This window comes from Caretta caretta, chromosome 8 (assembly GCF_965140235.1).
Source record: "Caretta caretta isolate rCarCar2 chromosome 8, rCarCar1.hap1, whole genome shotgun sequence".
Classification (NCBI taxonomy): domain Eukaryota; kingdom Metazoa; phylum Chordata; order Testudines; family Cheloniidae; genus Caretta; species Caretta caretta.
In genome coordinates, this window is record NC_134213.1 from 85,573,072 (window position 1) to 85,597,854 (window position 24,783).

The following is a 24,783-nucleotide window of genomic DNA, read 5'->3' on the forward strand; positions in this document are numbered from 1 at the left end:
CCTGTGTATGTTCAATAAAAATTTTTAAAAAACAAACTTAAAACTGTACATGTATATCAGAATGTATGGAGACCACCAAGACACATGGAGGCAGAGCAGTTGAGAGATCCAGAACTTGAGGAGAGATTTGAAATGGTCGATCAAAAGCTTTAAAAAGTGTTTATCTAGAGATTCTAGCAATAGACAAATGACTGTCCCTTTCTAAATGCTACAGTAAGCATTGCTCCAGACAATCTGATAAAACAGGGCACTTTTATAGATGGCCATTTTTTTGTTTTGCTGTTTTGATAGAATGAGTGGGTTGTTTGGGGGGGGGAGAGGTTGTTTGTCTTTTGTTTTGTTTTTTTCCAGTGTATCGTTATGCATTTTTTCTTTCCTTACAGCTTTGTGTCTCAAAGTGCCCAGACAGGTTTGCAACATACATAGACATGCAAGGTTCCTACAGACATAACAAAAGTTATTGGGAGTACTACAGGCAGTTCTGCAAACCTGGTTTTAATAAGCCTTGGAAGGTGCGTATATATACATACATAAATGTAGATGGGATACATTCTGCTTTTAACAATAGATGATCCTTAGTGTGCATAAATCGGTCTAACTCCATCAAAATCAATGGAGCTATGCCAAATTATCTCAAAGAGGAGCTCTTCTGTAAGTGTATTTCAGCTCTGAGATTGTCAAGAGTTAAGATCTGCTAACCAGACAAAATCCACAAATCTTTAAGCGATTACTGAAGGCTCAGTTCAGTGGAAAATAACTGCAGACTTCCATGCTGTGGATTTTGGTGCTATAGGGTATGTCTACATTGCAGTGTAAGCCCAGGATTTGTGGGACTCAAGTCAGCTGACCCTGGTTTAGAGATCCCAGGGCTTGAACATCTACACTGACTGTTAACCCTACCTTAAGAATTTTCCAACTTGGGCGTAAACCTATGGCTCTGGCATCCACACTCCACTGCACAGACCTGAGTCAAACCATGCGTATACCAGACTCCCTAGCACCCTCCCAAAATGTGCCGCTCTAGCCCTTTGACCATGGTGCACTGTCCACTTTGGAAAAGATGGTTTAATTACACTGTCAGCAGGTTTAGAATGGTTGCTGAATGTGCTTTTGGCAGATTGAAATCCCATTGGAAACACAGTGGATGCAGCCAAAGCATTCAAATGTATAGTGACTGAACAGCACATGTATGAGTGGAGTGGGCTAGCTGGCTACCAAGATAGCCCTGGAAAATATGTCCTGCCCTGAAATGTGACTACCTGTCTGGAATTCCTGCTTCAAGAAAAGTTTGCAGCTATCAGCACCCAGGATTGAGTCAGAATCCATGAGGGAATCAGTAGGATCCTGAGTCAGCTTCCACATGGCTTACCCTGTTATGGCTGCAAGCAAACACACAGAACTTCACAGCTTTCCTCCTCTGCCCCCGGCATGTTTCTGGACAAAAATTCAAACCCAAGTTGAATTTGGCACAATTGATTTTGTCACCTATGGACTGTCTCTAATTGAAATGGACTGAATGGGAGTCAAGCTACTGGCATACAATCTGCCATTAGCAGGATGCATGCTCGTAGCCGTGACATCCAGTAATTTTTGCACTGGTTCATAGAATGGAAATTCCTCCTATTACTGTATTAATAAAATTAAAATGGAGCCAGAAACTCACTTCGCTCAGGGACAGCTTCTGTCCCTTCTGTGTCTGGTGCATGCTCTGCAGTGGGCTGTTTGTCGGAGCGGGGCATCAAGCACCTTCTCCGAGTATGGGGCCCAGGATGTGCTGCTGCTCCAGCTCCAAAACCTCTTCTGGGGCTGGTTTCAGGAACAGACTTTACTGTCCTCACTCAGCACCTGCTGCTGGCTTCCATCAGTCCCCATCAGCCATCCTGTCTGACCAGGTCATCATGCACCACCGTTGGCTCCATGCTCAGAGCAGTGCCCAGCACCTGGTCCAACTCCTCATAAAATAGGCATGATTTTGGTGAGTTGCCCGAGGTGCAGTTCTGGTCCCTGGTTTTCCCGTACTCAGGTTTGAGCCACTCAGTCCAGTCCATGCACTGATCACTAGTGCAGTAAAGTTGCTACAGTGCCAGTTTCTTTGCTGGTATGCATGATCGTTCCTGGTACTCTTACAAACGCCCACTGTTGTGCTGGCCTCTCATCAGAGATTTACCAAAATCTGGCTGTGCTCCTGTGACCATAAAGCAATGTGCTATGCAAAAGGCTGTTTCTGTTCAGCCTCTGTTGCAAGCACAGAAGGCTTTCCGATGGCGTGATTGCAGCTCGCTCGTCAGAAGTGGATGGAAGGGTTAACGCTGACTCACCAACCTGCAGTGCACCAAGTGGAGCGGGGGTTTCATCCATTTTCACTGAAGTCAGTTGAAGATTCTTGGGATAGAGAGGAGAAAGGAAGTTGGTCCATGACATTGTGGGATACTTTTGGCAGACTCCCAGGACCTGGGGTTGGGGGTGGGCTGAATCTATACTGCAAAGTAAAAGGGGTCAAACTCTGGGTCCTGGCTTGACTGGGCTTGGCCCCTCCTCCTCAACAGGGTCTTAAGACCGTAGGTCTGAGCCTGAGACTGATAGATTTGTGTGTAGACTGAATGCGGGATTTGGGCTCAAGCCTGACTCTAAGCTTGGGCTTGCATTGCAGTTTAAATGTACCCAGAGAAGTCAGTTTTCTCCAGTATATAGGTTTAGGCTGCAATGATCCACAGTGGAGAAGGAGAGCTCAGATTAGTACTAACAATTTCCCCTTCATCCTAGAGAGTTTTATGTCTGAATCAGCAGGCGCTGTAGTAAGTCACCTGCAGCTTCTCACTCAATTTTTTTAGCCAGGGAATTACTCCAGCTTTGCAATAAGACGACCATTTTGAAATACCATGGGTTTGCATTTGAACATACCTTAATATTCCTCCCACAATAAGAGCACCTAGCAACTCTTAACATCAGCCTGGAGTTAAATGTACTAATTCTGTTATAACAAACTTTTTTTTCTATGAGAGACAAAAACACCTGCCGAAGCACCATTAGTTGATAGGCAGGTCTGATGCCTTCTGTTTTTATCTTATTACCATTCGAAAAGCCAGAAGCATATTTTATTCCTGATCCATGACTGTCCAAGGATGGTTAGGTCTCTTGCTTTCATCCTGTGAGTGTCAGGCAGATGCACCAGTCAAATCATGCCAAAAGATTAAGACACAAATGAGGGAAAATGGGACATTTTCTTGATTGTAAAGATTTCTCAGATTGAGTGGGTTTTATTTGTTCTGCATTGTATTCTCCAATTCCTCTTTTTGGGTTTATTTTCTTTAGTCTGTTGCTCAAGTGATCCGTGATGAAGATTGCCCTTCAATGATCATTCCAAGCAGGCCTTGTGAGTAGTTATACTTTTTGCACATGTCTCAGCAGAGGATTGGTGTGTATGTTGTTAACGTGCAGCTTCACTCTGAAAGGAGATCCTGGTGTTGTCATGATGAGGCTCTGCATTGACTGTCAGTAACGGCCAAATCAATGTTACGCTGTATAAAAGTATAAAGATGGTTTTTTCTATCTTCCAGCTGTGAAAACTCAACCTGAGATCAGGTCAAGCTGGGTTCTTTCTGCCTCATGAGTCATCCCCAGTAATGAGGACTCTGCAGACTAAATTATGCACGTGGGCAAGCAACCCTATTGTCTTTGGTTAACAGCATAGCTACAGTAAGGGCATAATATGGCCCTGTATTTGGAGTTTAGATGAGTCTAATTAGGATCTAACCTTCTATAGCTCTACAGGTTCTGCAGGGTAAAAAGGGAGCATTGTGTCTCTGAATACATACACTGCGTTCTAGTGCTAATCCCAGAGTCCCCTTGTTCCAAGGAGTGTTTAATTATTTAGCCACTATGGAACAGCATCAACAGGAGAGACTGAGAGAGAGCCCCACATCAGAATATTGCTTAGCTGAGTAGTCAAAGCATTTTTCTGATCCCTGTTCAAATCCTTTCCTCCCCTCATGCTGCTGTGGGAATTGAACCTGGGCCTCCCAGGTGAGTGCCCTAACCTCTGGGCTAGAAGTTATGGTGTGGGCAGTGATAGCGGCACCACCACCTCCTTCTCTGGTCTGGTCGATGGCCTCTGAGCACACTGGGCCCCCAGGGTGAGATAGGCTGGGGGGGGGGGGTGTACCTTTACCTGATTTGTGGATTGTGCTGGGGCTTAGGTGGAAGATAGGTGTCTGGACACCTACAGGGAGATAGCAGTGTGCATGGCCAGAGGCAGAAATTTAGGCAGGGAAGGAACTTTTACAATGCAAATTTAGGTGCTAAATGAGTATAGGCTACAAGGTTAAGCAGCAGGCAAGAGGGGATTTTTTGGATTGCAATGGTGCCTAAAACTGGGACTTAGGCACCTAGATCTGGTGTTTAGGTGACGGAATACCTTTGTGGATCTGGGCCTCACTACCGATCTGAAATGATTTACACACAGCAAATCACGAACTTGATGGCAAAACCCCATAATTTTAAAGTGGAGTTTGATGATAAATAAACATATGTTTTTACCCACGGTTTTCATTACTTAACAGTTCTTAAAAGATGCTTTCCTGACTTCTCCACGAAGAATGGGATTTTGACGGTGGCAAATCAGACGACATTCAAAGATGGAAGAGGGAAAACAAGAAATGTAACTGATCTCAGGGAAGCTGCAAAGTAGGTTCTTCCTTCCTCTCGTGCTTTTCATTTATGTGATACCTTTTGTGTATGTTCCGGGTCAATGAATTAATGTATAGGTAGAAAAGAAATCAAAATCAGTTGTAGCAAATGACTGAAATTAACCAAGTGAGACATTGTAATGAAGTGCTTTTAAAATTCTATATGAGGAAACTAGCAAAGGATTTTTTTTAAAGAGTGCTTTTCCATTTAATTTGGAGGTGTGTTGTTTGTGGCTGATTGTCAGCTTAGTTTTGTTATTTTATTAGTTCTCTCTGTGGAAGGTTAGCTTCAAACAGAGCAAGGAGTATAAATCCTAATGCTTGAGGAGACAAACCACTCACCAAGGCTATCCCTGCCAACAGTCCTGGGAGCAGATACTCATTGACACCAATGGAGCTATGACAGTTTACACCAGCTGAAGGTCTGCTCTCTGGTTTTTAATACCTGTCCCAAGGAGTGGGTATCCTAGCCAATGATGTGGGACTGGTAGCATGTGGGAATCTATCAAACCTCTCCAGGTAAAAAACTAGCATCTCCCATGCCGGGCCTGAGCTAGGAGAAGAGGGAACTTTCAGAGCAGCTTCTCCAACCTCCATCAAGTCCCCATTCAGACTGGGACCAGGGGGCACCCCCTTTCCTTTCCCTCAAACCTAGCAATGCCCCCTCTCTTGCCTCACCAATGCTGACTCCAGACCCCACAGTTTATCAAGCCCCCTACTCCAGCTGTCCCCAGCTATCATAAAGCCCTAGCTTTATTTCTTCCTAGCATTGTCCTAGGAAAATGTTTTAATGTTGGCAACTATTCTAGGGTTAGGAAAAAAAATTCCCCTATGGGCAGGTTATTGTTTTACTGTTTGCTATGCGTTTTTTTTGTTTTGTTTTGTTTTTCGTCTTTGGTACTGGTAACATTGGAACCACTATTGTATGGCTTCTGGGGGTTTACGGCAGATCTTACTACCAGCTGATGACATTTTTGTGATGTAATAAGTTATTGCGTCTGCTGATACTAATGTTATTTAGAGCTTTTTATTATATTCTTTTTCCTAGAGCTGTACGAATGTTAACAGTTTGGGGGGCCTTCCACCCTCAGTGGAATTTCCTTCCCAATCAAATATTACTGTAACTGATGTTTGTTTATGCACAAAACCTGAGCTACAGCATTGTAATGTAACTTTATTACTGGCAATGACATTTCAAACTCTGTTTTGCTTAAAAAAACAAATGCTACAAATAGAGGCATGTTCTAAAAATGCTTTGTGGCATAACTTATATTTTGTTAGTACATTAACGACCTATTTGCTGCTTAAATAAGATCTGTAGTATCCCATATAAACTAAACTTTTTTTCTGTATTGCTTAAGTGGTATCAATAATGTCCTTGATGCAAGATCAGTTGGGATGAAAATTTTTGAAGACTATGCCAGTTCCTGGCATTGGATTTTAATGTAAGTTTATTTACAGATATTCCTGGCTCCTATACTTTGTACCTTCCCAGGTATGAATGGAGAAGAACTATTCATTTATGTGTACGTCTGATATCCTACTGTTAAACTCCAAGAGTCTCCTCTTATCACATACTTGTATCATGCACTTTTCATAGATCTTATACACAATGTGAGGCTAATCCTTTATGCTGCTATGTTATCTATAACTACAGCCTCACATCAGCCTGTGGCAGATCTACAAGAGATTTGGGCATTTTACCACATACAGAAATCAGGGCCCCAACCTCCAAATAGTCCAGCTATTTTTGAGGAGGAAATTTTTGAATGATGAACCATTCAGTGAGAAAGCAGGAGATGTCATCTGGTGAATTTTGGAAAGGAAGTAACCACGCAGGGCAGAGAGGAGCTTTATGAATGCCTCGTGCAGGTTATGGGGAAGAGATCTCCAAAGCAAGCTGTAGCTCTTTCCTTTTCACTGTCTGCTGCACAGTTGTTAGGTTTACAAGCCCAAAGAGATGGCTTACCCATCACAGTCATGTGGTCCTGAGTCTGATCAGTCTCACATCTTTGATAACCAGCTAGGTGAGTGGGGACATTTCAGAGAGCAATCACTAAATAAACTCTAAATTAATGGTTATGGATTTTGTATTTCAGTGGGTATATCTTCAAAGTCCAGGGTTCGTAATCATTTATTTTGTTTCGGCTTCTACTAAAGTCATCACAAAATGAAATATTTTACTGGTGTGTCCCACTTGACTGCATGTTGGGAATATATGTAAGAGGAGACTGGCTGTTATCTCCTCTGGCTGTACACTCAGATACCTGTGTGCGGGTAAAGGGTTTACACAGCCATCATTGTTTATTTTTTTTTCCTCTGTGACTTGCATGCTGCGAATGAAACCAGAATTCATACTGCCTTACCACTGATTTGAGTAGGCTAAAGGAAGATACTCACTGGATAGCTGTTTTTTCCCAGTTGCACTGCTGATAGGTCACTGCCAATGTCAGCTTTTATCTTCTTTCTTTTTAGTGCACATTTTCTTCCCAGCTCCGATGCACTACACATGACTTGTTTGGAAGGATAGAAAGGGAAGTGTTTTATTCTCAAATTCAAAATCCCTATCCCTTTTTAAAAAGGATGTTCTTATTTAAGAACCTCAATTAAACTAACCACACATGTACACATCTTTCCAGTTTGACACTTCTCTACTCTTGCCTATCCACAGCCTGAAGACATCACTGACTCAGAACCTCAGCTGGTGTAAATCAGCACAGTCACTGCAATGAAGCTATGCCAGTTTACACCAGCTAAGGAGCTGGCCCATCATTTATAAATGTGTCTATGAAATGTAATCATACTGCCTAGAAACTTATCGCCCAACAGACTGGTTTCCAATAGTTGATGGTATCCAAACTTTAAAACACTCACCCACTCATTAGACTTTCAGAAGGAGTTTGGAATAAAATTTTAGACCTGTCATTCTGTAGCATGTGAAAGAGTGCCCCTCCTTTTGTAGTAAATAGAATGCGCAAGGAGGAGGGATGCTCATGCCTATTTCCCTTATGTTCATGTCTCCTGTCTTTCCAGTGGTCTGTTCATTGCAATGATTGTCAGCCTGCTCTTCCTTGTGCTCCTGAGGTTCACAGCAGGGGTCCTCTTCTGGATTTTCATCCTTGGCGTGATTGGAATTATAGGATATGGTAGGTGATAGCTCCTACACTCTCTAACGAAGAACTGCTGAGAGATTTTGTTCTTACTGTTGATGTTTGTACAAGGAAATCTGTGGATAGCTCAGTGGTTTGAGCATTGGCCTGCTAAGCCCAGGGTTGTAAATTCAATCCTTGAGGAGGCCATTTAGGGATTTGGGGAAAAAATTGGGGATTGGTCCTGCTTTGAGCAGGGGGTTGGACTAGATGACCTCCTGAGGTCCCTTCCAATCCTGATATTCTATGATTCTATGAATTACTGCCAATTAAATAACTTAATCAGGTGAAATATTGTGTAGGTTTGACAGGGTCTTGAGGGTTTTTTTCTTTAAAGAAACTTCTACTGTGGCCCTGAACTTGCAAGCGTTTACCACCAGGTGTACTGCCTTGGGGCTACTCACCCATGTGTAAGTGCTGGCTGGATTAGGCTTTCTGTATTTGCACCATGATTTCTTTTTTGTTCATGTGGGTTTATAAGCCACGAGTCTCATGATCACCTGTAGTTTTTGCCTGTATGGCATGTTGAAGGCAAAAAAACCGAAGGCTCATTCATGTTTACAGACTCTTCAGAAACACTCAGCTCTTACTGGTTTATTTTTCTAAAGGTATCTGGCATTGTTACTGGGAGTATGATCATCTTCAGGGGACACCTGGATCTGACCTCACGATCTATGATATTGGCTTCCAGACTGACTTCAGAGTGTACCTGCAGCTGAGGCAAACATGGTTAGCATTTAGTAAGTGCCTTTTAAAATTACTCTCTGTAAATGCTTAACCAGGAGAACGAATCATCAGCTGTTTTGTGCCACCTATGAAGTACTCCTTTTTACAGATGCTGAACAAATATCTTCCTTTATATATATTTCTGGGATCTCAGAGCAGTGAAGGTTTTTTATTATATTGTGCCATTTTCAGGATTACTAGTTTATCTGGCCTAGAAGTTGGTCTAATCAAACTACTAACAAATGCGGAAAACACGCACAACTGGTAGAATACCACTCTTGTTATGATGTCCCCCTTTGTCTTATTGGTGGTGGTGAGGGAGAAGGGTTTGACTTGATTAGCAGAGAGCAAGACACTCGCTGGGATTCTGGCCAGGTTGCAGGGGAGAGGGGATTTGCCTTTCCCCATCCATCCATGTATCATTCCTTCTGTATGGGTACCACATGCAGTTTAAAGGGAGGAAGGGGTGAAGTGGTAGATGAGGGTCGAGTGGGCCATTGTCTGCATGACTGGCCAGTTTAGGAGAGGTGGCTGACTATGATTGGTCAGCTGCACTCCACCCCCATTGGCAAGTGCCCAAGCAACACCCTCCCTTTGGGAGTTATTGGGGCCTGAAGGTAGCAGAACTGGGGTTCCTGCATGCTGTGGGCCTAGGCAGATCAGCCCTCATGGGAAATAATTTTTCCTCTGGACAAAATTGGCTGATCCAAGAAAGATTTTTTTTTTTTTAACTTCCTCACAGCATACGGGAAGCCTGGTTTGGTGGGCACAGCATTTATGGTGTTGTAGCTTTGTGATCAGTGTCAAGCGTGGGGTATCTCCTGGGCTAAACATAAGCACAGGACTCTGGCATCTGCTGGCCAAAGTTTTGTCTTGCTGGGGTAGGGGTGGTCTCTTAGGTCTAGTGTAGACTGAGGCATTTCCCATCTCTGCTCTCATGTCCTTGAGCCAGAGGGATGATAGGGGATCTCATTAACTGTCTGGATACCAGGGGTGATTTAGGCACTGTCTCCCTTACCTCCCTGACTCCAAGTTTTGTGGCTTTGGCATAATGTTATGTCCTCCCACATTGGATCCTTGCTTTGCCTGCTAGGGCTTGCGGTACCATTGACCCCATTGTTAAGCTGATTTAACAAAGCTGCAGTCTGCTGCATAAAACCTATGTGCTGTGTCTCTGTTTACCTGCATGTCTGGGTCAGTGAGCTAATGGGGGCCACTCACCACATGTTGCTGAGGTGAATCTCTTTAAAGTAATGCCCATAGAGAATATTAGTGTTGTACCATGTGTCCCTATTCCCTCCTTGTACCTCACTGAGATGCTGGCTTGCCCTGTATAAAACTGGGCCGTTGACTTCAATGGAATTACTTCTGCATGACACCAATGTAAGGGAGATCAGAATCAAGCTCTCTTAATTAAAAGGCTGAATGTCCATCTATGTTTTATTCTTTTTCCTATGTCAAGAGACTACAAATTAGCAGCAATATAGTATAACCATTGAAAAATGCTTGTTTCTGAATAGCCGAAGTTTACTTTAATGGAGTGCATTAAGGATAAATGATATTTTATGCTAAGTGCTACAGACATATGTTTTTAAATAGATGATTATATCTGTGAACTGTCTGACGTTGCAATGCTCCACTTTCCTTTGTAAATTACAAACACTAATGTCATCTGTCAAGGCTAGCAACTTCTGTGGGATTTCCCAAGAATGTATTAAATGGGGATTGAAAGTTAGCCATTGCAGTCAGAGAGAGAGCAACCATGTTCTAACATAGAGTTTCTTGGCATTCATGACCAGGATTGTAAAGTACAAGTGGGAAACCACCAATGTAGAAAGGCAGCATGTTGGTTTGATTTTTGGTTAGTTTAATTTTCTTGCTTGCAGTGATAATACTTTGTATTGTGGAAGTCTTCATCATACTGATGCTGATCTTCCTGAGGAATCGGATCCGGATTGCTATTGCACTCTTGCAGGAAGGGAGTAGGTATGTTTCTCTGATTTATTGATTTTTTTAAAAAATTGTAATACCCTCCTTGTTGTATTCTGTTGGGACTTGATCCTGCACTGCCTGGGGCAGAATACGGTGGATAAAAGCACAAGGGGAAAAGTGCTAAACAATCCAGGAAGTGCAGGGCTGGCTGATCCTGCATGAATGAGAGTGTAGCTTTATGACTGCTAGGTTACTCCTGCCTAGTAGCAGTAGGAGGGGCTCATAGGAGAATGTGTAACTAGGCACATAATTTGCATGCTGAGGGAGTACACGCAAGTCTTTCTATTCTCAGACACACCTATTCTCTGCCCCCACCTCTTCACATTTTAAGGTAGCAGACATACAAAGGTCTTCAAAGATATGTTCATTCAGCACAGAGGACTACATCTAGTGTTGAATCTTGCTTGTGCCAACATGGAGCTTCCTTTCATACTTGCAAAGGGAGCATAAAAACCTAATGTGCACCAGACAAGAGCTTGTAGGATCAAGACCTCAGCATCCATTGTATATAGGGTCAAGTCTCATTGGCAGCTAGCAGTAGGATTTTCAAAAGTGTCGCAGTGACTTAGGAGCCCAGTCCTGTTGATTGAGGCACTTTTGAAAATCCCAAAAATTTGATTATGCAGAGAAAGTACCATTTGAGAGTAAATATCTTTTAAATGTCTCCTTGAAACATTGGGATGGTTACTGTGAGGGGTTTAACCGTATTTTTTAGAGTGGGGTGTGTGGGGTGGGGAGCTTGATATAATCCATTCGGAAGGCTTAGATCCACCCTGCAACTTAGCTGACTGTTATATGGTGAAAAAAGTAACTAACAAGGGTCAAATTTTGCCTTCAGATCCAGGTGTGTTATACTTATTGATTTCAGTTTTTGCTCAGATGAATTAGTGTCAGTGATATTATGATGTGCAGTAATAGAGTAGTTAACACGTCTTCCTTTTAACAATCTCACAGGCAGTTTCCAGGTTGCAATTTATAACTTTCCTGCATTTACTTGGTCCTTCTATTAAACACAGTGCATCAAATTCTCTCTGTTGCACCAATTGACTTTGATGGAGTAATGCCAGTGTAAATGAGGACAGATTTTTGGGTCAAGTGGTGGGCTACACAAGAACAGAATTTAGTATAGAGAGCTAGTAGGTGGTTGGTAGTCACAGTGCTACCAAACTCATCAGAGCAGTGCCGAATATGAATATGAATTGTGACCACTTCCCTTCCCTGATTTTTCTTTTACATTCCTTGGCATCCCAGTGCCTGTAGTATCAGGACTTAGGGAGTCTTTTGTGGAATTAGGGAAAGCTAAAGTTCCATAATTAACCCACTTATTTCCCATTCTACAGCTATGTATGCAGGAAATAGCAGTCAGTTTTGGCAGCACTGCACTCTATCCTTTGGATCCTGTACATTATAATTCAGAAACATTTTACACACTAAGACACTTTTATTCAAAAATGTGACAGATAGAAACACTTCAGAAATTTCATAAACTTCCTGCTGGGAGGTAATAACATCCTCTAGTTTTTTAGCTACACTGAAAGGTCACTTGAGGGCAATACTTTTACACTCATGTTTAATGCATGAGGTGAAACACTGTAAGTAATGACGGTACACCTAACAGACCATGCCCTGTATTCAGGATGATGGAAAATAAGTTGCTAATGACTGGGAATCAAATCATTTTTTTCAGTACAGTTCAACTATTCTTTCAGTAAAATTAAAATTTATAATAGTAATCAGCTGTTTGGAATCCATTGATAGCATAGTTAACAAGCAGTTTGTTAGAGTAAACTGTCTGTGGCTTCACTGTTAACTAACAAGCCTCTCATTAACTGCTGAAAACTACTGATTTGTGATTATTTCTTAAATAGCATAAAATCATGCATGTCTGTATGACTCATAATGCGCTTATTGTGCCTGTAGATCCAGGTATGATTTGGCAATAAGAAAACACTACTAGAATGTTGCCATTGACCTTGTTGTCACACAAGATAGGTTAATTTATCCCCAGGGTCGTCTTGTTTAACAGCAGGAGTGGAGTAAATTTGTCTTTCATTTACTTTCTGGGAACTGGCTCCTGGAAGGCAGCTGGCAGCAGGAGTGAACAAGTTAGGGGAGAAGCACAATGGGAATTGGGGGAAGAAAAAGCAGAGGGAGAAGGGAGAGTGGAATGGTCAGAGGAGCGCGTCAGGGAACTGCTGGAAGGAGAGGTTCAGAAGGAATGGGATGAGGTGGATTGGGGGAATGTAAAGGAAAATGGGAGAGCCATGTAATCAATCCACATGCTTTAGACAACATGCAGTGAGCTGCCTGTACAATTATTTCCTATCCCATCACCGCAGTATCTAAGAACTCATTATTCCCCTGTGAGATAAGTGCAGTCGTTTTCTAGAGAGGCACTGATGGCTTAAGTAATGTATTTAATGCCACAGAGGGAATCATTGTCAGAGCAGGGATTAGAACACTCAAGTTCCTAGTTACCAGTGTCCACACTCTGACCACACCTTTTACTCACTGGGACTAGTGCCTGGTTTGTCAGCTACTAAAGCACGCACACCCTCCTCCCCTAATAAATACATTACAATGGTGAAGAAGCAAAATGGACTGTGACTCAAGAGAGAAGTAGAATGTCAAGGGTCTAGAGCATGCAATGCTCAGTAGAGCAGAAGGTCCCGGAGCAGACTGGATCTGTGAGCACTAGGAAGGAAGGCAGGAGGAAGGATGTATAGGGGAGTTCTAGGATAGGCAGGGGCCAAAGGGAAAGAGCGGGTCTAGGAGTTGAGTAGTTTGGGGACATGGAGAAAACAGGTGGTGGGAGGGGCAGTGTCTGAGGCAGACAGCAGCTCTGGGGATGTGGGAGCAGAATGGGTTTATGATCCGGGATTGAAGGAAGGTAGCAGGGGTAGGACCAGGGAGGGCAAAATCAGCGGAAAGAAGGAGACTGGGAACAGAATACTGCAGAGATTTGAGCAGGGCAGTCAGATGAAAGAGGGAGAGGAGAAGAGACAAAATGAGAAGGTGACAGAAGCGAGGCAGTAAGGAGATGGCACTGGTAGTGCTCTGGGATCCTGGCGCTAGGTGACACCACCAGTATCCGTGAAGAGAGAAGTCAAGGGGTTAATACTAAAGGGCTAATAAAAAGTGACTTTTGTTTTGTTATCGTTCTAGATTTCAACTCTATTTTGTTTCCTTTGTAGGGCTATTGGCTACATAATGTCCACATTATTCTACCCCATTATCACCTTCGTTCTCATTGCAATCTGCATTTCCTATTGGGCAGTGACAGCTGTGTATCCTTCTATATGTCTAAATATTTGTACCTCATTATCTTGGTAATATCTGAACAGCTCACCAAACAACTGTGTAAATGCTCACATCGGCCTTCACTCTCAATGAGCAGTACATTAGAGGTAGAGCCAAAATCCTTACACAACTGTTTCCGCTAAGGCTCTTCTCTTGATAGCAGATGTGGGATGAAGCCACTGTGGAAACCCACACTTTGCAGTATTGAAATCCCTTTGTGCTTTCTTAGGAGACTCTGAAGAAGACTAACACCAACAGATTGTATTTCTCACAGACATCATCACCTGGAGACATACTTCACACCCACCCTATGTGCCTGACTATTTACACAAGGAATAAATAAATGCACTTTTCTTCTGCCTTCTCCCAAGTGTGCGTGCTTCTCCCAAAGTGGCTGGTGAGAGGCAGAACTGGGGATGGCAGTGATGTTTACACACAGGTGTGTTAGTGTGTTTGTAGATCCAGTGGACAATATGGTGGGAAATGTCCTGCACCTGGATGTGTTGTATTTCTCTCCCTCTCATATCTTATCAAGTGGGTGCATGAGGTGCTGTATGATGCTCCTGTCTCATTGAGCTGTTCTGTTCCATCATGCTGGCTGAGACTGTATTATAACACATTCAGAGAATCATAGACGTTAGAGCAAGCTGTTAGGTCACCTAGTCCATCTCCTCACCAATAAAGGATTCTTCCCTATTGTACACTGGGTTATGGTGTACAAGCAGGACATTATATTTTATTTAAAAAATAACAGTCTTGGGGTGGAATTCCCCCCCAGTGGGCTCAGACAAGGCCCTGTGCACTATTTAAGCTGCATTTAAGTCCTTAAGTCTTAAATGGTACATGGGGCGTTGGGTGAGCCCACTGCACAGGGTTTATTCACCCATAGAGCGTATGGCCTGCACCAGACTTCACGTTCCTTAGCCCTGCTTTCATTGTTTCTTAGTTAATTTGGGAGCTCTTATTTGCTCCCTTGCACTTTGCCATGTTTTTCACTGGCAGCTGCACAGCCTGTTTTGCGCCTCATCCTGCATAACTGCCACCAGCCTCTCCATAAAAACTGCCTGCTACACAGAGGTTTGCCAAGCAGCAGAGGGAGAAGTCAGGAAGCCTTAAAAGTTTCACTGGGTGAAGAAGAGTCTGTTGTTTCTGTTCTGAGCAGTATTAACTCATCCTCTGTTCCCCACTGCAGCAGTCACCGAGCACGGGAGCTGGCCAAGAGCCGCTGGCAGTAGGGTCACCGACTAGTCCATGCTGCCATAGCGATGTGTGCAGAGGGGACTAAGAGTAATGTGGAGGTAGCTCCTTCCCTGAGTCTGGTCAGGGGTGTGCAAGCTTCAGGGCAGGGTTTTCCACAGTTCTCTAGCTTTGAGGACAATGTAGGTGTTACTTGTTCACCCTTCTGCTTATATGCTGGCCACGTGCGTAGGGGAAGACGTAGTGCTCTAAACCTGAATCTCTCTTCAACCCACACAGGTTTCAGGGTTAGTGGTCCCCTATTATATTGTTTCATGTACGATGGAACTTAGGGATCTATGATTCTGAGAGTTCCTCCTTAATACAATTCACTCAGTTTCCTGTCTACATCAGGGGAACCTGTGTATAAAGTAATGGCTAATCAAACGCTGTGCAAGTATGCAAACCTGACCTGTGACCCAGAGGTAAGCATAACTAATAACTGTCTATGGAGGGGAAAAGGAGGGGGCGTGCTAATTATATTAATTTATTGATATTCAGTATATGTGCAATGCTTGTTTAAAGACCATGCATAGTTGTATTCCACTCATTCTTTGTGTTAGGTCACATAATTCTTAGCACTAGGTAGCACTGTGCATGTTCAAAGCACTTAACAAACACCAGGTAATTAATCCTCACAACACCCGTGCGAGGAGGAGAAGTATTAATAGCTCTGTTCTACAGGTGGGGAAACTGAGACACAGAGGTAAAGGCTTAAATTTTCAGAAGTGTCCACTCATTTTTGGTGCTTCAATTTTTGGATGCTCAGTTTGAGAGATACCAAAAGTCATCCACAATCAGTGGCCAGTTTTCAAAATTTGGGCCTTAGAGACTTGTCCAATCTGCTGAGCAAGTTAACGGCAGAAACCCAACTGGGAACCACATCTCTCAGTTTGCAATCATATGCTCTTGCTACTAGACAATACTGACTATCATAGCAATAAGGATAAGTTAAGAAAATTTACAAAATGCTTATCAAATCTTTTGGCATTTATTGGGAGCAGTTAGGTCACGTTGGGCTCTAACTTTATTTTGGGAGTTCTTCAAACACAAAAAATGTTTATGAAGTCTAACATCCGTAGAAGTGTTTCCAGATATTTTAAATGCCAATGGAAATAGCTTATTTTAAGTAATAGCATTCCCGTGAAATGCATGCCTCCCAAACACTACAGCACTCTGCTGATGTCTGTAATCAAAGGAGAAAGAATCGTTAAGCCCCAGTCATGCAAAGATTTGTGTATGTGCTTACATTTGTGCATAGTGAGCGGCCCATTGACTAATCACAGAGCATTAAGTTAAGCATATATCCAAGTCTTTTTTAGTATTGGGTTTTTAATAAGGCCCTATTTGAATCATGGGACGATTGTCAAATAATTGCAGCTGAGTTGTGAACAAGACATGGAAAATCGTGGAAAAGTAATAGTGGACCTTTATTAATTGTGGTAATTTGGAAAAGCCAGAGAAGACCTATTTGTTTAAGAAAATTTTGCTGGAACAATATAAACACTCAAGTATTATGTTAAGTATTATGTTGCTAATTTTTTTGATAACCAGACATTTTGCTGCAACTATATGACAGTCATTAATGCATGGGGCTGACAGCAGTGCTCTGCGGTCAGTGACTGACAGCCAGGGCTTTCACTGTCGGCCCTGGGCGGCTGACGGCTGGAGCTCCTGCTGTCAGCCCCGGGCTGCTAACAAAATTGTGGTGAAAGCCTAATATTGCAGGATTCACAACATCCATAATATCACAAATTAAGTAGGGCTTTAGTTTTGAATTATTTAAATGAATTAAAAAACATTTACAGTATAGTTAGACTTCCACTTATGGCTCAGGATTGAATGAGTTAGTGAAACATCTAGCAGAATATATGAGATTTTTGTCCTCAGCCATTTAATTTCAGAAATTGTCCCGACACATCCTGTTCATTGCTTATGATTATTTTTGTTTGTTTTTCTTTCTAAACAGACTTTTAACACAACCAATGTGACCAAATTATGTGTTGGTGCTCAGTGTACTTTTGCTTTCTATGGGGGAGAAAGCTTCTATCACAAATACATCTTCATCTTTCAACTCTCCAATGCTTTTGTCTTTCTGTGGCTGGTAAACTTTGCAATTGCACTGGGTCAGTGTACCCTTGCTGGTGCCTTTGCCTCTTATTACTGGGCCTTTAGAAAACCTGCTGATATTCCACCATGCCCACTCTTTTCTTCATTTGGACGAGCAATACGGTAAGGATAAGAATCTGGAGTTTAATCTCTTTGTGTTTCCTAGCACTGCTCATAACTCAGAAGGAAACAATTTCATTACACTTAGATTATCAAAGGAAAACAATTATGTAGAAAAGCTTAGTCATTAAGGGATCAGTCATCATTACAGACCTGCATTTTGCTTTTGACTTCAGTGGTGTGAGGATCAGATCCAAATTCATTAAGTGCCTGAATTTCAAAAGAGTAGAAGCTCTGAGAAATTGCATGCCTAACTTATACAAGCAATTACTGCACCTGCGTATGCAAATCTGTTATAGTAACCCTCTATGGCTGTTGGACACCTAAAAAATACAAATGATCTTGCTGCGAACACAGTAGCGATGTGTGGATGTACACATTTTTGTGCATGGGTCTTGGCTTTTTACTTTATTGAAAATCAGGAGCATATTGACCTATTGTGTAATTATTAAAAGCACTGTACAGTTTAAATGTAAACCCAATATTTAAATTGGTAAATTTACATTATATTAGTAATGATCTTTAGTTAAAATTAGCAAAGGAAACCACATTATGGATATAAACATTTTTACTACAACACAATTTATACGCCTTTTGTAATTATAGTATCTCTTATTCATGTTGTATCTAGCAGGGCAAATTGTTCAGCTAACACCAGGGTTATTCAGAAGCATTTAGTAGAGGCAACATTTCACAATCTTTCATCAGCATCCAAGTTCTTAGCAAATTTTGCTTTGTTGTTAATCTTTTTCAAAAGATTGTTTGCAGATTTCACAGTTCATAAGATAGTTTATTGTGATATTTGCCAAGGTCAGTTCAGTTATGTATTGCTGTTGTCTCCTGTAACATGGTATAATAATACCGCTTTGTTTTGTATTAGATATCACACAGGTTCACTAGCATTTGGATCATTAATTCTTGCAATAGTCCAGCTGATTAGAATAATCTTGGAGTACCTGGATCACAAGCTGAAAGGTGAGATTTCTGAACTTGCTGTAGAATATTAAGTTAATTATTAATATTCATCTTGTTTTCCTTCCTTTTCCAGAATGGTTCTTCAGCTATAAAACATCTAAGAGGCAAATCTTGGGCTGGTATAAATCACTGTAGTGCCATTTGAAGTCAATGAATCTATGCTGATTTACCCCAGCTGAGTGTTTGTCCTTGAAAGTTTAATATAAGAATTCATGGAGGAGATGCATGTAATATAATGTAGGGCTAGTGGGCGAGACTCACTCTGGAAGGGAGGAGAAAATTGCAACTCCTTGCTCCAGTGATGGGACAGGATTCTATCCTGAGGGAGAGCCGGCAATATTTCAACTACTGACCTATCTCCGTGGATCCAGCCATTGTGCGCAGCCCTCTCATATTTTAAAGAGAACTCATCATGTGTCTGCATGTTCTGCTCTCCCTCCTTTTCCGCAGGTACACAGAACTCCTTTACAAGATTTCTGCTCTGCTGCCTCAAATGCTGTTTTTGGTGTTTGGAAAAATTCATAAAGTTCATAAACAGAAATGCCTACATCATGGTGCGTATTTTCTCTCTCAGCATGTTCTAGCGTCATGCCTGGGGCACTACAATCAGTATCTTAGAGATAAGCCTACACTGCACACCCATGGCGGGGATATGTAGGGTACATGTAGCTACATGCTGCAGTGACAAGTAGACTGTTTCCACACTGTTGTGTATATCTTCATAGGGCAGTGAAAGGCTCTGGCAGCTCTCCGATGCCAGAGCCTTTCCCTGTTGCTGGAGCCTTTCACTGCAGTAGGGAAAGTCTTGAGCAGCAGGGAGGCAGCAGGGCACTACACTGCTAAAAATAGTCCTGGAGACCTGGGAGGCACCCCTTGGGTGTGTAGAGAGCCGTGTAGGATACATACCAAGATTGTAGAGTGACTTTACTCACCTAAACTGTGCCTCCCCATCTAAACTGCTGTTTATATTGTGCTGGGGGGCATGCAGTATCTGTACTCTACAAGCCTCCATAAGGAGTGTGCAGAGTGGTAGAATCTCCTTCCTTAGAGGTTTTTAAGGTCAGGCTTGACAAAGCCCTGGCTGGGATGATTTAACTGGGAATTGGTCCTGCTTTGAGCAGGGGGTTGGACTAGATGACCTTCTGGGGTCCCTTCCAACCCTGATATTCTATGATTCTATGTATAGCTGTATCTGCAGTCATCAAGATTTTAATGTTTTGCTCTTCAGCTATGCCAGGCTTAATTTTGGCTACTGTTTGACTCTAGAAGGTAAAGAATTGGATTTTAGTGACTTTGGGGGAATTCATGTGTCCCTGCCCCCAAAATGATAGTATCCTTTTTTCCCCTCCCCCGTCCCTCTTTCCCCCCCCTCCATTCCCCCACCAGTACCCATGAAAAGTGGGGATACAGTATGACTGGTTAACTTCCCTCCCCACCTGCAATTCAAACACTGATTTCAACAGGAATGTCACTACATCCTGCAAACACTGTATACTACATACCGATGTGATGTTTTTGTTAAAATATGCTGCTCTGAATAAGGAAGCTACAGAACACTCAGCACTTGTATTCACCAGTAAAATCATAGAGCCAAATTCTGCCCTCGTTCCAATGGTGTAATTCCAGAGGAGCTGCACTGGTTTCAGGGGAGAGATTCCAGATTTACCCTGTTGTAAATAAGAGCAGAATTCACCCATGTTGTCTTGTTTTGACCTGAAACAATTTCAGTAAAAGTGTTTTGCAGTGTCAGAGCTGTTCTCCGAGGAAGTGACAGTAATGGTTTCATTAAAACCTCATTCACTCCAAAGGGATCTCAGAATTAGTGCAGTCTTCAGGGGAGGAAATTTTTCTTTCTACAGCCTTCTCTGCATGGGGAAAATTGACCAGCATAGCTATTGTGGTATAATTTAACTATTCCAGAATATCTCCCACACAGGGAGACACTGTTCTGGAATGAAAGTGAATTTATTACACTTTGTGAGCTGGGAAATTACTCTGGAATAAAGTCACTTTTTTTCGAGTCTCCACTCAGGCAACTATTCTACAACAGCTAGTATGAAATAGCTTATTCTGCAGTAGCTATGCTAGCCAATTTTCCAACGTAGACAAAGTCTTGACTTCCGTGTTTTTTTAAAAGCATTTAACAACCTATATTAAAATAATACTGAGGTTGTCCAAGAAAAGCAAGGCATGTCCCTATTAAAGCTGTTGCCCTTCTTTACACCTTTTTGGACACACTGTGCGTTCAGACGTGCAAATGTAAATCCAGATTAACTCAACTAAAGCTAAGTAGAAGTAGCAGTGAGCAGAACCTGGTCCCTGATAATACTGTAGTTTTGCAGCGCTCTGAACAAGCAGGGCCTGTTTTGATCTTGCTCCAATCTTACACTCATGTAACTCTATTGACTTCAGTGGAGTTACTCCTGATCCACTTTGGTGTGAGATCTGAATCATGTCTAGGGCACCTGACCTGTGTAATAAGCAGCATCAAGGGAGAGGGGACAGCCTTACATGGATTTTGTTAGTTTGTGCCTCTACTAGCAAAAGGCCTGAGCTGCAGAGTTGAGATCTGGACTGAATTTCCCCAAAGGTCAGGGGCATTTGGAGCCTGGGTTTTGCTTCAGGCTCATCTATAGCCTTAAACTTATTTTAAAGTAGCTTTCTGCATTCAATTATTGTGCCTAATCCCTGCACAAATCCCAGTAGTGGCTTTAGGTTTGTTTGTGGATGGATAGACCACAACGCTTTTCCCTACATAACCCTCAACTTGCCATCCTTAATTCCTCAAATGTAGGCAAGCTGTGGCAGAGGCTGTGTTCCCCAGCTCCTCTATTTGGAAACCTAAGTATTGTCTCCACCTCCTGCAGGCAGATCACCAGAGCCTCACAAACTGATGATTTGGAGAGGTGGGTGGGCTGGGAGATATTCTGCCACAGTCTGGTGAGAAGTAACAGGAAGCAGGAAGTGTACTGTGGGACGGTTTATGGATATGTGGAGGTGGGTGGGTTTGGTCACAGGTGGGGAAAGAACTATGTAGGGCCCTACATGTGTTAATTTGCAAAGAAAACTTAGGGCTGTCCTTGGTTAACTATATAGTTAACAATCAATTGTTACTGTTTTGCAGATTGCGATATATGGTAAAAACTTCTGCACTTCAGCAAAGGAAGCGTTCTTTCTGCTAATGCGGAACGTGGTGAGGTAAGGGGCCGTGTTTCCTGCTGCTGCTGTTACACTCTGAAAACTCACTTTTTCCCCTAGAAAATTAATTGTAACGGATCCTGCCTTCACACATTGCTCTCCCTTTTAGCAGCTCCTCATGCATCTGGCAAGCCAGAGAGCTAGACAGTCAGTAGCCTGAGCTAGGATGATTTTATTTAAAATCATTTTATTTTATTTATCTGATGAAGTGAGCTGTAGCTCACGAAAGCTCATGCTCAAATAAATTGGTTAGTCTCTAAGGTGCCACAAATACTCCTTTTCTTTTTATTTAACCTGACAGACAGCTTTGCTGTGGGTTAATTGGTTGACATTGTAGGTGGCTAGGCATCCCTAGTAGCAGCAGCGGGGCTGTCTAGAAAGCAGTGGGGCCAACTGAGAACATTTCTATTGATTTATTACACACAATAGAGGGCACCCATCACCGTGGTATCCAGGTGCAGCTTGCAATGCTGAGGTTGAGTTCACATTTTCTAATAAGAGGAACAGCTAGATCTAAGCATCAAAATCCCTAGAAGGAATCTTGGGGAGGGGGTAAGGGGGCTGGGAGGGTGACAAGGAGGGAGGGAATGTTTTTGCTTTTAAAACCAAAGTCTCTAATAGGTATCTCTCCTGGTGTTGAACCACCACCCTCCGCCCCCTTGCTCCATTGCTCGGGCTGCTGCTGAACTCCTTATGCTAATCAGCACTCCTATTCAGTGCTCCTGGCTCTTCCTGTAATTGCTGAAGATCAGAAAGAATGGGAGCAGGATGGTGATTAGAACAAGCTCTTAGGTGGAGGCCATGTTCGAGCAACAGGAGGTAGCCTAATTACGAGCAAGAGGCACATTTAAGGAGGTTAGGTAGTTTAAATTATTCAGGAAAGGATAAGAGGACCTGGACGGTGAGGAGCAGGGGGGGAGAGATACTGAAGGAGAAGAGAAAGTGGCCAAAGACTGGGGGAAGGGAGTTTCTAGACAGAGGCAGGAGGAGAGGACTGAGCTGTATGTAAAGATTCCAGGACTTCATGGTGGGTGCAGCCATTCAGTTGTGCACCCCTGTCCATTGCGTACCAGAGTTAAACAAAGGGCTGCATGCTGAGGAGTCTCCACTCCTGTTATTAAAGGATAATACCAGAACAATGTCCCCTCCAATTTGCAATCTCCATACAGTAGGGAAAGCTAACTAGTCTTTGTTTCCTCTAAGATTTTTCGTTAAAGGCTACAATTATGGTATGGAAATCTTCAGTAAATTTAACGTTTGCAGTGTTGTTGTGGCTGTGTTGGGCTCAGGATATTAGAGAGACAAGGCAGGTGAAGTAATACCTGTTTGTGAAAGAGACAAGGTTTCAAGCTACACAGAGCTCTCCTTCAGGCCTGGGAAAGGCACTCAAAGAGTCACAGCTAAATACAAGGTGGGGAACAGGTTGTTAAGCATAAATAAGGCTAAGATTTTGTCATGTTTATTTTTAGTAAAAGTCATGGACAGGTCACAGGCAATAAACAAAAATTCACATAAGCAGTGACCGGTCTGTGACTTTTGCAGCTGCAGTTCCATGGTTTCCCCTGTCACTGTGGTGGCTGGGAGCTGCAGAGGTGTCCCCACCCCCCTTCCCCGCATGGCTGTCCCCGTCGGTGGAACCCAAAGGAGGGCCCCCTGAGTAGGGTGATCAGATGTTCTGATTTTATAGGGACAGCCCTGATATTTGGGGCTTTTTCTTATACAAGCATCTATCACCCCCCATCCACTGTCCTGATTTTTCACACTTGCTTTCTGGTCACCCTACCGCTGAGGAGGCTGTCGCCTGTCGCTGGAACCCTGCAGGGAGACCCGAGGAGGCTGTCGTCTTGTCGCTGGAATGCTGCCGGGGCGCCACTGGCTGCTAGCTCCTGTCCCGCAGACCCAGGGGCTGAAGCAGAAAATGTCACGGAGGTCTCTGGAAGTCACATCTGTGCCACCACAGCTAGTCTTCTGCAATTAAAAGCCAGGGCCGTGATAGGAGTAGCGAGCAGGGTGATTGCCTGGGCCCCCATGCCACAGGGTCCCCCACAAAGCTAAATTCGACTTCAGCCCTGGGTGTTGGGCCTCAGGGCCCCGGAGTCACCCCCATGTGGTGGGGCTTCGGCTTTCTTCCCTGGGCCCAGGCGAGTCTAACACTGGCTCTGCTTGGTGGCCCCTCTGAAACCTGCTTGTGGCCCCCCAGGGGGCCCCGGCCCCCTGGTTGAGAACCACTCTCTTACAGTATGTGTTAATTACATGTGCTAAACAATCTGTTCCGTCTTGCATTTAGCTGTGACACTCTGAGTACCTTTCCAAAAGCTGAAGAAGAGCTCTCTGGGCCATGTCTGCACTACAAACTTTGGGCAATGCAAGTTACATCGGTATAAAGCTGCCGCAGATAGTATATCACTTGTGCACGTGCATATTTGGCTCCTTTTACAAGTGCTGCATGTACTCACCAGGGGTACTTGTATCAATGCATGATGCAGTGCACCATGGGTAGGTATCCCAGTGTGCAACCCACCACCATCCAGCACACTGTCTTTTGGGGAGTTTAGGCAATGCAGAGTTGGGCAGACATAAGTCACACAAGTGATTGGGGGCGAGGGGTCAAGTTCCCAGTGTGCAGCTGTCTCCATCCCATAATGTCACTTGTATCCCATAATTTTCTTGCCTCTTTTTAAAATTCCCACAAACTTGTGCAGCCCTCCTCTCTGTTCACCATCTCTGACAGAAGCATGGAGCCTATACAGCTCTGCACTATTGTCATAATAGTTGCAAGCACAGGACTCACGATCCTCCAGCATTTTGCAGGGTGGAAAATGACAATTTCTTGGAGGACAGGTTGCTGCGAGACATAGCAACCATTTCAGGGTTGTTGGTGGCATTCACGGAGACGCTGCAGATGGTGGAGTGCCGCTTCTGAGCCTGAGAAACTAGCACTGACTGGTGGGATAGCATCGTAATGCAGGCTTGGGATGATGAGCAGTGGCTGCAGAACTTTTGGATGCACATGGCCACATTCCTGGATCTATGTGCTGAGCTCACCCCAGCACTCCAGCGCAGGGACATCAGAATGAAAGCTACACTGACAATGAAGAAGTGAGTGGCAATGGCACTGTGGAAACTTGCAATGCTGGATTGCTACCAGTCATTGGGAAATCATTTCAGAGTTGGCAAATCCATCATGGGGGACATGGTCATGCAAGTGTGCAGGGCCATTAATCGTCTCCTCCTGGCAGTGTGCTGGAGGACATAGTGGATGGATCTGCAGCAAAGGGGTTCCTGAACTGCAG

General features: G+C 43.3%; 1 protein-coding gene across 7 annotated transcripts in view; it reads left to right on the top strand.

Moving 5' to 3' along the window:
• Window positions 1–24,783, top strand: part of SLC44A5 (solute carrier family 44 member 5) — a 205,636-nt gene that overhangs the window by 165,854 nt on the left and 14,999 nt on the right. For all 7 annotated transcript variants that reach the window (XM_075131729.1, XM_048860855.2, XM_048860857.2 and 4 more), the window contains 13 exons: window positions 384–512; window positions 3,313–3,373; window positions 4,560–4,683; window positions 6,047–6,130; window positions 7,719–7,831; window positions 8,443–8,574; window positions 10,447–10,546; window positions 13,747–13,839; window positions 15,426–15,513; window positions 17,058–17,320; window positions 18,198–18,292; window positions 18,743–18,846; window positions 21,417–21,490. In XM_075131729.1, coding sequence (XP_074987830.1) covers window positions 384–512; window positions 3,313–3,373; window positions 4,560–4,683; window positions 6,047–6,130; window positions 7,719–7,831; window positions 8,443–8,574; window positions 10,447–10,546; window positions 13,747–13,839; window positions 15,426–15,513; window positions 17,058–17,320; window positions 18,198–18,292; window positions 18,743–18,846; window positions 21,417–21,490 — 1,460 coding nt within the window. The remainder of the gene's footprint in view (window positions 1–383; window positions 513–3,312; window positions 3,374–4,559; window positions 4,684–6,046; window positions 6,131–7,718; window positions 7,832–8,442; window positions 8,575–10,446; window positions 10,547–13,746; window positions 13,840–15,425; window positions 15,514–17,057; window positions 17,321–18,197; window positions 18,293–18,742; window positions 18,847–21,416; window positions 21,491–24,783) is intronic.